General features: G+C 32.9%; 2 protein-coding genes across 5 annotated transcripts in view; both read left to right on the top strand.

The window, feature by feature from the left end:
• LOC104877550 (probable leucine-rich repeat receptor-like serine/threonine-protein kinase At3g14840) lies at positions 1-11,621 on the top strand. Its single transcript, XM_059735483.1, has 7 exons — positions 1-41; positions 293-451; positions 867-935; positions 1,034-1,105; positions 1,184-1,255; positions 11,361-11,432; positions 11,543-11,621. Exons 1-7 carry the CDS (start codon positions 1-3, stop codon positions 11,619-11,621), a joined length of 564 nt encoding a protein of 187 aa, XP_059591466.1.
• LOC100250462 (probable leucine-rich repeat receptor-like serine/threonine-protein kinase At3g14840) overlaps positions 10,433-17,100 on the top strand; it is a 20,310-nt gene continuing 13,642 nt past the window's right edge. Inside the window, exons 1-15 of one of the 4 annotated variants that reach the window (XM_059735485.1) lie at positions 10,433-10,664; positions 10,768-10,942; positions 11,361-11,432; positions 11,543-11,611; positions 11,718-11,789; positions 11,882-11,953; positions 12,104-12,175; positions 12,448-12,519; positions 12,612-12,683; positions 12,774-12,845; positions 13,622-13,693; positions 15,592-15,657; positions 16,544-16,603; positions 16,684-16,719; positions 16,908-16,948. In XM_059735485.1, coding sequence (XP_059591468.1) covers positions 11,952-11,953; positions 12,104-12,175; positions 12,448-12,519; positions 12,612-12,683; positions 12,774-12,845; positions 13,622-13,693; positions 15,592-15,657; positions 16,544-16,603; positions 16,684-16,719; positions 16,908-16,948 — 565 coding nt within the window. In that variant the 5' untranslated portion in view covers positions 10,433-10,664; positions 10,768-10,942; positions 11,361-11,432; ... (1 more) ...; positions 11,718-11,789; positions 11,882-11,951. The other 3 variants (XM_059735486.1, XM_059735487.1, XM_019217377.1) reach the window with 3 other exon arrangements.

Raw genomic sequence — 17,100 nt, 5'->3', positions numbered from 1 at the left:
ATGGCTTTCTTTTCTTCTTCTTCAGTAATACAAGCATTAGGGTATGTAAGATTTAAATCATTCGCAAATGGGCTGACATATATTGCTTAAATGTATGTAACCAGCATATTAGACAGTTGTGTAAGTATGTGCTATTGGGATGGACAAAACTCCTTTTTAGACCAAAACTTTGATGATCTTTTACCTTAATTAGTAGACTTCATGTCATTACTTTGACTGTTCCAATTTTTGAAAATCAAATTAATCAAATCTTTGTTTGTAACTGTATCATATTTGGCCTGAGCATATTAAGGCAACTACCAACCTTAGTTATTTTTTCTTGTGTATTAATTTTATTTTTCCTTCTCTTATTCTTTTTGCTTCATTTTCTGAATTATAGCCAGCTGAAGGGTCTTAATTTGACTGGAGTTTTACCTGCTGAATTTGGAAGTCTTAAGTATCTGCAAGAACTGTAAGTGACATATGTTTCTCTACGTTGGGAAGTCAATTGAGAAAATGATTTGTTAGCCTTGGTGGTTCATTGAGTTTGATTTTGAATTTGTTTATTTAATTTGTCAAACAAATTTCTCAACTCATCAAAACCTTAATCCCTACTAATTGGGTTTAGCAATGTCACTAAGCTATAGAGATCGATTTGAACATTCTATGATAATGAAGTTATTGTTGCATTTCAATTAGAACAGAACATCAGCCCATTGGAAACATTCATACACGTACAATTTTCTTAGAACATGGCGTCTAGTCTTCTTAATCTTTTATAGTTACACGAATGCTGCCACAGATGCCAACCACCTGATTGGTTTCTTTTTATTCAGTGATCTTGTGAAGATAATAGATTCTAAGGCAGGTTATTTTTTTATGAACAGTGATCTCACCCGCAACTATTTCAATGGATCAATACCTACAAGTTTCTCTCGGCTTCCTCTTGTTAACCTGTAAGTTCTTATTATTTGCATCTGTGAGGACTTTTCTTTTTCAGCAATTTATTGAGCAGTTACTAGTTGGCAAATCTGTACCTTTTGGAATTCTACAGGTCCCTTTTGGGGAACCGTCTATCTGGATCAATTCCTAAGGAAATCGGTGATATTGCTACACTTGAGGAGCTGTGAGTCATGAAACATAATTCTATGTCTATTAGAGCAATGAACGCTAAAACTTGACCAGTTCAAATTGTCTTTCCCAGGATCTTGGAAGATAATCAACTAGAAGGACCACTTAATGAAAACCTTGGAAATTTGGGCCGTTTGAGGAGACTGTAAGGTGGCGTTTGTTTTTTTGGCTTTTTGCTGAAAACAATTTGCTTTCAGAATTTAGGTTGTTTGTTTTTTTAATTTTTGATGACTTATTACTGAATTTTTAAAATTTTTGACTAAATAAAAAAAGCTAAAATATTTGGCTTTTTCTATTTAGAAAAAACCAATTTTTTAAACCTTTACCAAATGCGATTGAACCCGAACCCGACGCCCAAACCTACCCACCCGTCCCTTGTAGCTCTCTGCAACCCCGATCCTCAACCCTCACCTCATCCCAAAGCAATAATTTCTTCATTCTCCTCCTCCATCGCTCTCCTTCCGGGACTACAGAGTTGGAAAGAAGCTCATCTTTCATTCAGCATCGTTGATCTGATTGAAGGTAACTGACCCAAATTTATTTTGGTTTTAGGATTTCAATAGAGCATTCGAGTCTCATTTTCTAGTACTTCTCTTTCTAAAACTCTCATTTTCAATAGAGCATTCTGGTTCACGTGTTGCAGGTCCGTTTATTTTTTGAGGAAGAAAAACTTTGTTTGGTGATATCTTATTATTTAGAGCCTATTTGATATGGTTGTTGTCTCGTTGTTAATTTGGGTTTGTTTGATTGTTGTGATTTTTGTGGTTTGTTGGGTTATTTTTTAAGGAAGAAAAATTTTGGGTTTAATCTTATTGATTTCATATTATAGTTTGTTGAGTAGAGCATTTGTGCTCAAACTGTTTGTTAGAATGCCCATGAGAGTTCTTAAATAACGTGGAATACCCCCTCCAAATGATTGAACGCCATTGAAAGTTGTTGTAGAGATGAAAGGTTTCCCTGAATGTTGGGGGGTTTATAGGATTTTTTGAGTCCTCTTTGTAAGGTTGGAGGGGTTTGGATCATCCAAAAATGGCTCCTACACTTGCCTACTGCATTGGACTTGTGCATCATCTTGTCCTGATGTGAAATAGTTTAGAAGGATCAGCCCATCCCGAGCAGCATGGGCTTTTCTCTATAGTGAATTTATGATTTTGTCTTTCTCCATCATTTTTTAATCTCTTAAACAAGGCTTACATAGTCACCCTTGTAACCTATTCAATTAGAATCCATCTTTAGAGGCAATTTTGACTGCTAAATGTGAGGGTCATTCTCCATAGGAATCATCATCTCCTTTTCATAAGGAGAAGTTATATATATTTCACATGGACAAGGATTTAGATGCAAGGTACACGGCAGCCATAGCAATATCCCATTTCTCTCCCAGTTTAAATAGAGGCTCATGCTCTTTTGCAATCTCATTCACTCTTATATCATAATCTGTTCTCCACTCCAATGCCAAACTCTTGTTACCCTGTTTTACCCTTCCTTAAGTCATTAGCAGCTGGATTTTTAAGAATGGTATGCCCCCCATTGCCAAAGAAATTGGTAATTCAAATCATTCCTTTCTTTTTCCACAAAGATCAAGATGGCTTTACAGTTCCTGTGAGCCCAGAAACCAATTACAGAGGAACCTAATTCTAAAATGATTTGGCATCTGAAATGTTTAGTTTTACATGAGCAGTGATTTTTTTATACAATATCCACTCAATCTGCTGAGAACCCAATTTGTTACCAAGAAGCAATGAGGTTCCAAAATCTTAAAGATGGATCAAAGGCATGAGGCTCAAACAGAGCATCTCCTCATATCCTTTTCTTCTTAAACCCCAATGCTGATTTTGGAATTTTTAACATAATGCCATTATCAATATCAGATAGATTATCAGGCTTTCAAAGTAATCTTCTGTCATAAGCTGCCCCTTCCCTTTCCATATCCCAAATTATATTCTTTTGTTCTGATTATAAAAAACTAATATATCAATATTTTATAACCCACAAGATTAAAATAGCTTTGGAGGATAATTTGTCCTATTACAAAGCAATGGCAGAACCCGACAGAGAATTCCTTATGGTGATTGAAGAAAGCAATTGTACAAACTTGAGCAAATGATTAAATCACCCCAAGGTTGCTGGGTCTTTATCTTTTAGAATTTGTATGGGCTTTAACTTATCATATAAAAAGTAAAAAAAAGAAAAAGAAAAAAAAGAAAAAGAAAAAAGAAAAGTCATGTAGATGAGTTATGGACTAGCAAGAAACCTAGTATTAGACACTTGCATATCTGGGGTTGTCCAGCTGAAGCTAGGCCTTACAATCCAAATGAAAAGAAATTGGACTCCAGAACAGTGAGTTGCTACTTTGTAGGGTATTCTAAAAGGTCAAGAGGTTTCAAATTTTATGATCCCTCAACTAGATCCTTCTTTGAAACAGGCAATGCTAAGTTCATTGAGGATGTTGAGTTAAGTGGGAGAGAGCCATTAAGAAAGGTGGTCTTTGAAGAGGAATTTGTTAATATTCCTATTATTACAACTGGACATGGTCATATTATGTTTAATGACACTATTCAAAATGTACAGTCGATAACAGGGATTCAAGACACACCTGAGATTCCTCCTGCTCAAGTTATGGAACTGATTCAAGTTCATCAAGAGGTAACTCAACAACCTCAAGAACCTCAAGTACAAGTGCCACTAAGGAGATCCACTAGAGAAAGGAGAAGTACAATTTCAAATGATTATGTTGTATATCTCCAAGAACATGAGTTTGACATGGGTCTGGAAGACGATCCAATTTCAGTAAGTCAAGTCAAACAAAGTTCTGATTCTGAAAAGTGGATAGAAGCCATGAAGGATGAGATGAAATCAATGAAAGACAATGGTGTTTGGGACCTAGTAGAGCTGCCTAAAGGTGTAAAACCAATTGGTTGTAAATGGATTTTTAAAACCAAGCGGGATTCAAAAGGCAATATTGTTAGGTATAAGGCACGCCTAGTTACAAAAGGTTTCACTCAAAAGGAAGGCATTGATTATAGGGAGACTTTTTCACCAGTTTCATCAAAGGACTCCTTTAGAATCATCATGGAACTTGTAGCTCATTATGATTTAGAGCTACATCAAATGGACGTTAAAATTGCGTTTCTTAATGGCAACATTGATGAGACAATATACATGGTGCAACCAGAGAACTTTGAGTCTAATGATTCAAAGCAACTTGTATGCAGATTAAAAAGGTCCATATATGGTTTAAAGCAAGCATCCCGACAATGGTACCGAAAGTTTGATCAGGTGATTACTTCATTTGGTTTTAAAGAGAACACCGTTGATCAATGCATATACCTTAAGTTCAGTGTGAGCAAATTTATTATCTTGGTGTTATATGTTGATGATATTCTACTTGCAAGTAGTGATGTGGGACTTTTGCATGAAACCAAGCGATTTCTGTCTAGTAAATTTGACATGAAGGATCTTGGTAATGCATCTTTTGTGTTGGGTATACAGATCCATAGGGATCGTTCAAGAGGTATACTTGGGTTATCACAAAAGGCCTACATCGATAAGGTGTTAAGTAGATTTGGCATGAGCAATTGTGCACCAGAAGAGACACCTGTAGCAAAAGGTGATAAGTTTAGTTTGCACCAATGTCCGAAAAATGAACTTGAGAAGAAAGATATGGAGAGATTTCCCTATGCCTCAGCAGTAGGAAGTCTCATGTATGCACAAGTTTGTACGCGTCCGGATATTGCGTACATTGTTGGAATGTTAGGCAAATATTTAAGTAACCCAGGTATGGATCATTGGAAAAAGGCAAAACGGGTTATGCGGTATTTACAAAGAACTAAAGATTGCATGCTCACATACCGTAGATCAAGTCACTTAGAGATCGTGGGATATTCGGACTCCGATTTCGCGGGATGTCTTGATAGTAGGAGATCCACTTCAGGCTACATCTTCATGTTAGCTGGAGGAGCAGTTTCATGGAAAAGTGTTAAACAAACACTTATTGCTTCTTCCACCATGGAGGCAGAATTCATAGCCTGCTACGAAGCATCAAACCATGGGATATGGCTGCGGAATTTTGTCACTCAGTTACGAATAGTTGATGGGATTGAGAAACTGTTGAGAATCAACTATGATAATAAGGCCGTAGAATTATATTCTAAGAACAACCGAACTTCGTCAAAGTCCAAACACATTGACATCAAGTTCTTGGTTGTGAAAGAAAGAGTTCAGAGTCTTCAAGTATCGATTGAACGCGTAAGCACAAACTCCATGATTGTGGATCCACTCACTAAGGGTTTGCCACCCAAAGTATATCATGAGCACGTCACACATATGGGTGTTGTACACATTGATGATATGTTAGAATAGTGGGAGTTTGTATCTAGATTTTGTGTTTATTCTCATGATGTGATATTATGTTGTGTTATCTGTACAGATCTTGATTTTAAAGACTATTGTATTTGAACACTCTGAATTGAAATGATGACTTTCAAAAGCAGTTTAACATCAAGTGTTGAAAGTGGTAATTTGACTATTTTTTAGTCATAAAGTAGGACCAATTGGAAATAGACATGTTAAATATCACATTCTATGTAATTTCCATGCTACACATCCATACTTGATCCATATTGCTAATTTTGTTAATATTGTGATCATTGTTGGGTCTAGTTATAATTATAATTAACAAAGGCCACTTTAATCCTATGTTAACTTAATTAATAGATCGGATTGTTTAAGGATATTAAGATAGAATAGCAAGATGAGCTCGATAAAGTACCATCATGAACATTGTTTGGTAACATGTGTGGTCCAAGTGGGAGATTGTTAAGATATGGACTCACACATTCTTAATCAATGATTCATGATTAAGCTATTCGAATTATAGACATTTGATTTAATGTTCGTTTTAAGAGTATGGGCCACCTTATGTGTAGAGCCCAATGCAATCACGGGCTTTAGATGATGGGCCTAAGGCCCGTGAGGCCCAATAACCAATGGGTATGGTCCCTAAGGCAGGAGGGTATAAAAGGGTTTCGGCTTGTGTCTTTTGGGAAAAATCACATCTTTTGAAAGAACTGAACCGCTCTCTCTCTCGCTCCCATTGCCTGAGAGAATCCAGAGAAAGGTGGTGCCCTCCATCAGCCTTAGAAGATCGATACCTCTTCATCAAAAGCGTCAAAATGGATTCAGGTTGGTTCCTATCTAAAGACTGATTGTTGAATATACTTTGTATGTGTGTTTTGGTGTTAATGGAGAAGACATGAAGTTACAACATTTATTACTTTTAAAATTATTTGGAAATTAACATGACAAGCATTTAAGTGATATTCATTAATATTTTCGACTCGACTAATCCGAGTGTATATTTACAAATTCAACTTTATTCTGAGTTTAGTAAAATAAATTTGGATTGAACCTAGGACTTAGTCGAGTTTGTGAAAACAAATTTCACATATAGTTTAAGTGCTAAGATGACCATCAACTTGGCTCAAACCCTACATGCTAAACCTTAAAAAAAACAATAAAAAAACAAAAATTATATCATCAATAATTACGAATTTAAAAAAAAACGAGAACCTAAGAATGCTAATTTCATATTTGACAAAAGTGGATGACTGTACGGGCCATTAAAGGAAGTTGCAAGGTTGATGAAACTTTAAATTATTATTATTTTTCTTTAATTTATTTCCCATAAATTTTATACACCCCACCAAATCATATATTTAAAAATCATTTGTTGACACAATGAATATGAAATTCAGATTTCATTTGGCTGAAAAAATATATATATATATATATATATATATATATATATATATATATATATATATATATGAGCTGTCAGCAGCAGGACATTAACCACCAAGGCATAAGGTGTTTAGATCATGGCGTGTTGTTTTTTCTCACCTTCCAAGCAACTTGTATGCCGACTTTCCCAGAAAGTCCAAGAAAAATGATTAAATGGGATCCCGTGTCTCAATTTAGTTTATTATTTGGAAAAAAAAATAATTTTTAAACTTAAAAAATGTCTTTGATAAATTTTTTGTTTTTAGTTTTTTGAGTTTTAAGAATTTTGAACTTTTGTATTATATTTGAATTTATTAACAAAATTTTATTACTTTAAAAAAAATTAAGAATTGTTTTTAAAAAAACCCATTATTATTTTATTTTATTTTCTGAGAACAGCTTTTGGACCATTCTATAGGTTGGGTTGAGATTTTGGTCCTATTTGAAAATGTATTTAAAAACAAATTTTGAAAATAATTATCACTCATTTTTAATAATAAAATCATATTTTAAAATTTAAATATAAGAAATAGTTTTTTCTCAGCTTATTCTACATGAAGAATATAAAAATTTGTAAAGCATTTTTTGTAATTATAATTTTTTTCTTATTTATATAAACCTATTTCCATTCAAATAAAAGATTTAAATATTGGACAATAAATATGAGAAATTCTCGTATTCACGTGCCTTGTAAAAATTTAATTCTATATACATAGCTCCATCCCGTCCATGATAATTAAAAGAAAAAAAAAATCTCAAATTCTTATATTACGACAAAAACTCATTGGCATCCCCAGGTGTGAATGCTACGCTTTGGTCCCATCCGATTCCATGCATTAATTGTGGGATGTGAAGTGGGTAAATAAGAGATAAAAGCTCTTGACTTTTTAATTTTTATTTTCCTCCTCATTTCTCAATTAAGTTGTATCCTCCCACAGCTTTCCACCATTAGGATAAAGTTTCGGCTCTCTTTGTAACCACCATGGATTGAAATTTCGGTTACGGTAAAATATCGGACGGCCCCAAAATGATTTTGAGCATCAATTATTGAAATGGGATAAATGTAGGAAAACGTTGAAAATATCGCAGAAATATCGATGATATAACCGATAAATCGACCCAAAATGATTTTGAGCACCAAGAAATTTTGGGAAAATGTTGAAAATTTCGTGATAAATAGACAATTTTTTGGGCTTTTTTTTTTTTTTTGAAAAATTTGAAATTTTCTATATTTGAATTTTTTTTTAAATATATTTATCCTTTCCATTTTTATTTAATTTTAAATGTTTTTATTTTAAAATATTAAAATATAATTTTATCCAAAAAAATTTATATAATATAAAATTTTAAGAAAGTTCTAATATTTTATAAATTAAAATTAATTTGGTAAGATAAATTATTAATAATTTTAATTATTTAAATAAATTAATGTTGATAAAAAAAGTTGTTACCACATATTTATAATAAAATTTTAGAAATTAAATCTCAAATAAAATATTTTATATAAATTAATTTAAATTTTCATTTAAAATATAATAAAACATATTTTAATAAAAGTATTTTAAAATAAATATTGTCGGATGGGCTCCCTCCATTTAATAATATGATGAATCATATGAATTTTTATTTTGGTACTAATGATAATTACAATGTCATATGTATTATATTTATGTATAAATTGTTTTTATTCAATAAAATCAAATATTTCTTAATTCAATTATAACTTTATACACTTCCAAAATTCAGATCTATTATTCATAAAATCCAAGTATTGAATGTATCGATATATCTCTCTGCTTACCGATGTTTTTTTTTCTTGATTATATTTATGTCAATTATACTTACAAAATAAATTTTAAAATATGTATTTTTACTTATTTTATCATTTTTTTTATTTTTTTCCAAGCATTCCTATGAATTTTGAATAATTTTCGCTTCACCGATAATTGTAAAAAAATATCCATCGATATTTGTAAAAAAATATTCATCGATATTTCTCCGATATTTCTAATATATCTGTAACATCGAAGTACCAAGATATAAAATTACGGAATATTTTCATAATTGTTAACAACCAATCTTCATAAAAATAATTACGTAAATTTATGATCCCGTTCATTTATATTATAATTTAATAACTTAGATTTCATTATACATCTATCAACCATTCAAATCTTTCATGTGATATCACTATCATATCTTAACATTTTTTATAATATATATATATATATATATATATATATATATATATATATATATAAGAAATGGAAATTTTCAAATATACAAAATTATAAATAATTTTTGTATCTACTTTTAGAGAAAGAAGTTAATTTTATTTTAGTTGTTTTACCCAAAATTTTAATTTTTAGAAAAAGTTAATTAAGATATTGAAAATGTCTTAAAAAAATATATGGTAAAATCTAGGTTGTTAGATGATTGTATAAATAATGGATTAAGATACCTAAAAATGAGATTAGATATAAACAATGAAATTATGGTTAAAAAAGGGAATTAAATGGTAACCGCATTATTTGAAAATTTTCCCTTTCTATCTCTACAAACCCTTTATTTTTTTCTTTTTTCTTGCAGCTTTTCTCAAATTCAAATTCATACTATTTCAAGAAAATTCCCTTCAAAAGCCACAAAAATTTAACACCCACAAATGACCCTTTTACAAAATAATTTAACTTATTGCCTGGTTGATAATGGATGAAAGACGAGTATCAAACCAGTTTGATATAAAACCCTAAAACCCTTAAATAGAAAACAAATAGTGGTGAAGTTTAACCTCAAGAGTACTCTTGGTAAATGATAAATTAAGAGTATGATATCATGTTAAATTATAAATTTGATCTCAAATGTATGAACCAATAATAAATATTAGGTTAATTTATATTAAGTCTCAATATTCTCAAATAGGAGAAATATAATAAATAAACACTCATTAGGTATAAACTAAATGAGAAAGCATGGAATATGGTCATTGTCCTCCATTAATATTTTGTTGTCTCATCATGAATAGTTGAAAAATAAATAAAATGATGAATTATTTTATTAAAAAGAAAATTTAAAATTTAATTTTCTAATATTAAAAATTTCCATAGTTATTTTCAAATTCAAATAATTTTTTTTTAAAATTTTATTTTTAAGATTTAACCATTTAAAATGATAAAATATATGTGAATGATCATGTCATACTAGCATCTTAAGATAGTGTAACGGGGCATGACATGGAACTAGAATGTCATGAGCCTTAAGTCTCTTTCTCTACATGGAAAGTGTAGTAAACTTCTAAATCAAAGAATTCTTGTACTACAAGTTAGTATAAAATATATATGGAACTTGTAAAAACTTTAGTGATATATATTTCTTAATGTCATTGTCACCTATCTACTATCTTCTTTATGTTTTGGGTTTTTTCCACAAAATTATTAAAAATGTTCACACCTGCAAATGGTTCTACATTGACTTTTAGTTTTAAGGTCATTCTGTCATTCCCACTCTCAAGCAAATAAATACAAGAAAGATGATCTTCATCTTCTTACCTTCCAACATCCATATCTGGCTGCCGCATAAATAAGCTCTCTTTTGCATAGCTTTGCCAACATCAACTTGGGGCAAAATCTGTTGATATAACTATTTCAAGTGTCTTGAGTTGTCTGAATATCACTTCAGTTGTGAAGATATGTTCATCAAGGTTTTCTTTGCTTCACTTGTTGCCTTCACTTGTTTTGCAACTTCCACACATGGAGCCACTCTAATCCCAAATGAAGGTGTGGTCTTTTTTTTTTTCCAAGGTGCATGCATATTTGAGTTTGGAAAGGATGTACACAAACCAAGCCAACATGTTTTCTTGTTGATGTTTATGAATTACAGTGAAAACTTTGCAAGAAATTGCAAAAACCTTAGAGAAGACAGACTGGAATTTTACAGTGGATCCATGCAGCGGCGAATTGGGTTGGGTTACACCGAATCCAGTGGAGGAATCTGAAAATTCAGTGAAGTGCAACTGCACCTTTCTCAATAACACCATCTGCCATGTCGTTAGCATGTAACCATATATATCCTTTACATCTATATCAGCATATCATACTAAATAATATAATATTATGGGGTTGTTCATAATTATGAGCTTTGATCATTTCACTTAATTTTGGGCTCATGGGTATAGGGTTTGATCCTTTATTTATTATTTATTTTTGTGTTGTTTCAATTGATCTTGTGGCTCCATGTAAGAGAGGTTTTGAGTATGAAATCATACTTGAGTCAAGGGTTTGACTTGAGTTGGGTTTGGGATGGGCTAGGTTTGGGCCAACATGATGGGTCTATGTTCTATATTTGGGCCTGCAAGCCCATGTTCATTAATGATGGTACCCATGGGAGGATTCTCATTTTAGGGTTCATGGTAGGTTTTATTAGGATTTTAAATTCAGTAAGGCTCATTACTCAATCCCACTTTCATATTGCAGAGTGCTCAAAGCTCAATCTCTGCCGGGGACTGTCCCCAAAGAGCTGGTGAAGCTTCCTTATCTGCAGGAAATGTGAGTATTTTTCTAGCGTATTTTTATGCCAAATTTGCCCTCGCCCATTTCCTAAATTATCCATTTAGGACTTCAGCTAACTTAACTGTAATTCATCTTCTTCATGATAGTGACCTCACCCGCAACTACCTTTACGGTTCAATCCCGGAAGAATGGGGTTCCACGAAACTAGTCAACATGTATGCTTAATTTTTCTCTCTATCTTTGATGGGTTTTCAATAAGAATATTGAAGCATTTGATTTTTTTTTTTTTTGGGGTGAATTCACATGTGGGGTGTGTTGCAGTTCTCTTCTTGGGAACCGGTTAACGGGATAGATCCCGAAAGAGTTGGGAAACATCAGCACTCTTGTAAACCTGTAAACTCCTGATTACCCATTTGTTGCCGTCTTTGTATGTGAAGTTTTTAGGTTTTGTTATTTGAAATTTTGAATGAATTTGATATGTTTAGTACCGTGGAGTTCAATCAGCTTTCGGGTGTTCTTCCTCCAGAGCTGGGGAATCTGTCCAGTATAGAGAAGATGTAAGGTCCTTTTCTTTTGTTTGGTTGTGATTTGAAATTTGTCGATTTTATGAGATAAAATTTGTTTGAAATTAGGGTTTTATTCAGAGGGGTTGTGTTTTATTTGTTTGTTTGTTTTCTTATTTATTTAATTTTTTTCGGTTATTGAAGGCATCTCACCTCCAACAAGTTTACTGGGGAGTTGCCAGAAACATTTGCAAAGCTTACCACATTGAAGGACTTGTAAGATTCAGAAGTGTCTTTCCCATTTAGGGTTGTTTGTATTCTTGCATTGCCAGCCAGTTTTTTGAATTCTAAAATTGATTGTGCTTTTCCCATTTCACGCAATGCAGTAGGATTGGCGATAATAATTTCACAGGAACAATACCCAAACTCATCCAGAACTGGACAAATCTTAAAAAATTGTGAGAGATTTGATGTGTTTGATGGACCTATCATTAATTCTGGAAGTTTGTTTTTGGTTATTTATTCAAATTAAAATTCGGTATTGACAGAGTGATTCAGGCAAGTGGTATGAGTGGGCCTATTCCTCCTGAGATTGGTGTTTTGGCAAAACTATCTGACTTGTGAGTTGAACCCTCCTATTTTATGGCTATAATAATTTCAAATGGAAGAGAATTTGTTTTGTGTTCAGTCTTTGTTGAATTTCTCGGTTCAGGAGAATCAGCGACTTGAAAGGAACTGAAGCAACTTTTCCACCATTGAGTAATATGACAAACTTGAATAGACTGTGAGTTGAATGCTATAATCTGTATTAAAATTGCAATTTTTAGAACATAAATTGGCCACACATGATGATATGTGTTTGATTCATGGGTAGGATATTGAGGAGTTGCAATCTCAGTGGACCGCTGCCCGACTATCTTGGGCAATGGACAGGCTTGAAAACTTTGTCAGTATATATTTATTTTCTTTTCCTCATTCCCCTTTTCAGATAAAGTACAAGTTCTTTTTGTTAAATTATTTTTCAACTCCCAAAGACTGTTATGTTCTTTACATCTTACACAACTCAAAATTCTTTATCAAGTTAATGGAGAACTTTTTGTGAATATTCATAAATGACGAATCTATCTACAAAAAATGAATGTTGTAGTGTGCAGAGGATTGAAGCACTTATGACCAAGGATCCAGCCAAGAATTCTTTCTTTTGAGGTGAACTGAACTTATCAAAGCCTTATATCAAACTTTTGAGGTCTACTACATCTTGAGAACCATGCTTTCCATTACATCATTTGCCCTTGTATTTATTTACAAAGGCTTTCCATTTTTAATTCCTTTCTCATTGCCTTCCCCTGTTGTTCTAGCACCTTATACTTGAACAATGAAGATCCTTACTATGGCAATCTTTTACCCTTGTTGTGCTTGAGCAAACCATCCCCAGAGGATTTCCTAAATGTCCTCAATTGATGGGAACTCCTCTTGCAAATGGGTTCACTTAATTTTCTCCTCTCTTGAACTGTAGACATAGCACCATCTTTGGAAGGTTTGCCTTATTTCATAGACCATACGTATATATTTTATTTTTGTGCACTTTTGCATATATGTCTATATTGCGAACTTCAACGTGGTATACTGCTTTACAGTATTAGATTTACTATTTCCAAGGAGATGTAGTTCTCTTGGGGCAGAACAATTTTAATTTTATTTTGTTTATGATTTATCTTGCAGATACGTGAGCTTCAACAAATTAAGTGGAAAAATTCTAGACAGTTATCTTGGTATATCAAAAATAGACTACATGTAAGCAGTTTGTTTTCAAGTACCTTCTGGTACCAACTGTTGACAGTCAATTTTTTCAATGACTCTTGTGCCATTCGAGCTAATTCAATGGATGAAATTATGCCAAAGAAGCCATGATTGAACTGAAAGACCAATTTAATTAGCTAGAGATTTTAGGAGCCACTTGATCAAAATGATCAATTAACTAAATTATGTAGGTTGGCATTAAAAAAACTCTCAAGTGTGTTGAATAAATGCCAACCGAAAGGCCAATTTGATGGCATAAAGTGAACCAATAAGCAATGGTTGAATGAGAGGCCAATTTAGTGGCTTGAATGAAAACAAGAAATCTTAGAAAGCTAGTGAATTGAAATTGAGGGACCAAATTAGATAGGTGGCCTCTAAAGGCCTCAAGTATGTTAAAACAAAGGTCAATCTGATGCCAAAGTCACATTCTTTCGGAACTTAGATTTGAAATCCAAAGGCAACATTAAGGTATAGTTCATAGTGGTGTGTTGGTGTGTAGGGTGGTTAACATGTTCTGAGGTTAGTTTAATGTTGAAAGATAGTTAGGGCTTTCAGAGATCAACTCCTTAAGCTGAGGTAAGCTTGGGAAGACAAAGTATAAATATGTAGAATGTGATAATTAATTGTAAGAACTCATGTTGAACTAGTAAAATAAGAAAGTTGCCAAAGATAGAATAGCTTCCCTTGAGAAGGGCCAAGTGGCCACATTTAGTAAATGAGAATTAGAGATTGCAAGATGGATCTGTTTGAAGAGCATGGCCTGATTGAAAGGCTAATTGAGCTATGGTTGTTCCAAGGAGAAGTCTAGCAAGGAGCATTTCCTCTTTTAAGAACACTCAGCCCTATACTTAAAGGCTTTTGTTTTCAATTACTCGGGATTGTCTATATTAATCTAGATTTACTAATCCACCCCATTTGGATGCGTACACTGTAAAACACCACTAGTGACTTGTCTTTTATTGGTTGTTACCTCACTCTAGCAGCACCTTCAACATGATCCATGCCATTCCTTTTCACTAACATAGTTATCAATTTTCATTCTCAATCATGTTATGTCATCTTATCCTCGATTGGTTCCCCTCTACTTTTCTCATGAAACTATCCATGTCTAGTTTTGTCCTTTCTTCTGTTCTTGTTAGTGAATTTGTCCATTTTAATATCATTTTTGTTATCACAGTCATTTTACGAGAGAATGTTGTTTTCTAGAAGCCCAACACTTTATTACCCAAACCTTGACTGGTACTATAATATTGGCGTATAAAACTTTTCCTTCAATTTGATTGTATGACATGAACCACACAAAGCTTCTGAAGTAGTTCACCTCATCCCACCTGCTAGCATACTTTTAATTTCTTCCCATACCAACACAATCTCCATTTTACCTTTAAATGCAATTCTTTTGGTACAACCTAAGAACTGAACCATCCCAAAGCACCTGAGGCAGTTGCTCCTGTCTCAAAAGACATTAATTTATGTAGTGAAGTTAGCTAAATTCATTTTCAGTTTTAATGGCATTATGGCACAGAACCCTACCACACCAAGAATGACTCCTTTTGTCATATTTCAAGCAACAATGGCTAACCGGCCTGATGTTTTTCATGGGAGAATTTAGGTGGTATTTTCTCCTTCCTCATTCATTTTTAGGATACCAAAGGGTCAATAGTACAGTAGTTGATGGTACAATGATTATTTTAAGTTTTCAAAGGAGGAAAACATCTAATGTCAATGAGATATGTTCAGGGATGCAATGAAAAACGACTTGTTGATAAACACAGAAAGCTGCTGTCATGACTACTGCTCGTCATGTTTTTTTTCCTTGTTTTGGTTAGTTTTTAATTATGCTCTACATGAAACTAAAACATTACTGAATTGGTGCTACTGATGTTGTGTAGGTATTTGACTGGAAACTTGCTAACTGGACGCATACCCGATTGGATTCTGCAGAAAGGAGAAAACATGTAACTTCCTCTTTCAAATGTTCTCTGTAATGCCTTGGTTATGTTGGTTTAGCTATAGATCACATGGTGAAATATCAGTTTTAGTTTTAATTTCATGCTTTGACTTCATTGTTAGTTGTAGTGGATGCGTAGTTGCCTCCATAAGTCAAACATTTGGGACTTGAATATTGATTCTGTATTTGGTCTTGACTTATGGCTACTGGTTTATGTCTCACTCATCTAAGTAGCAAATGTTGTGTTTGATATCTCTGCCCAAAAAATGCACTTCCTGCCACTTTCGTACTAGTTGTTTATACCACTATCTTTAATTTGTAAATTCATCTTTATTTCTCTTCCTGTGAATTTAGATGTTTTATTTGCCTACATTGCTATATTTTTGAAGTAGCACATTTTTGTAGTTGAACTTGAAAGAAATAAGAAGTTTGCCTTATTCTGTGCTCTCTATAATTTAACTTGTAATGCCCTTAAAAACACGTAACTTGGAATCTGGTGATCTGATCATGCTGCATAGTGTCAAAAATGATAAAAAAGAAGGAAAGAATGACACTGGAGGGGAAATGTTCTATTTCCATTTTCTGTTGCATGATTGTTTGAATCCTAGCAGAAGAAAGAGCCATTTTGTAATCCATTTTTAGATTTGAGTAATGATATATGCATTTAGAGCTTGAAGTTGTTTATGGTCACTGCCAAATGATGAGCTACTTGCCTTGTGTCGCTGATCTAAGAGGAAACAATACATCTTATCTTGATGGAGATAAGTAATTAGTAATTATGCAATCTCCTATTATAAACATATATATGAACTATTATAATACAAAATTCTTGTGGTTCATTATGCTGTGTTTAAAAAAAAAATGATGAACCAAATTGTAACTACTGCATGCAGTGATCTTTCCTACAACAACTTTACGAGTGGAAACTCAGAAGACTGTCAGACTCGGAGTGTGTAAGGATTATTTTCTTTCATTTTTTATTTTTTAGATATACTGTTTAGAAGCTAAATTTTTTATTTGTCATAATCTCTAGGAACTTGTTTGGAAGCTCTTCAGGGAGCAATAACTCGTGAGTCTCTAATTTACCTCTTTAAGAACTAGTGCCATTTTAATTTTAATTTTTTTTTACTTCTATTTTTCTGAAACCCAACAATCTTTTCCTAAGCACAATGGTGGTTTATTTCCTTGTCATGTTAGACATACTCAATTATGAGATTATGATGCTGACTTGTTCTGTACATCACATTATTATTTCAGTGGAATCGTTTCATGCTTGAGAGGCTTCCCTTGTCCAAAAAGTAAGTAAAACAATATCAGATATTATCTGGATACTGTTGATGAAGAAGAATAAAAGATGACATACATCAAAAAACATCATCCAGGTTTCTTGTCATTCCTCGTGTGGTACAAGTGAAGAAGGGACCAGTTTGCACTGTACCTCCTTTCATGT

This window comes from Vitis vinifera, chromosome 19, assembly GCF_030704535.1.
Source record: "Vitis vinifera cultivar Pinot Noir 40024 chromosome 19, ASM3070453v1".
NCBI lineage: Eukaryota > Viridiplantae > Streptophyta > Magnoliopsida > Vitales > Vitaceae > Vitis > Vitis vinifera.
Note: the sequence above shows the minus strand (reverse complement) of the source record. Positions and strands in the feature narration are given on the sequence as shown.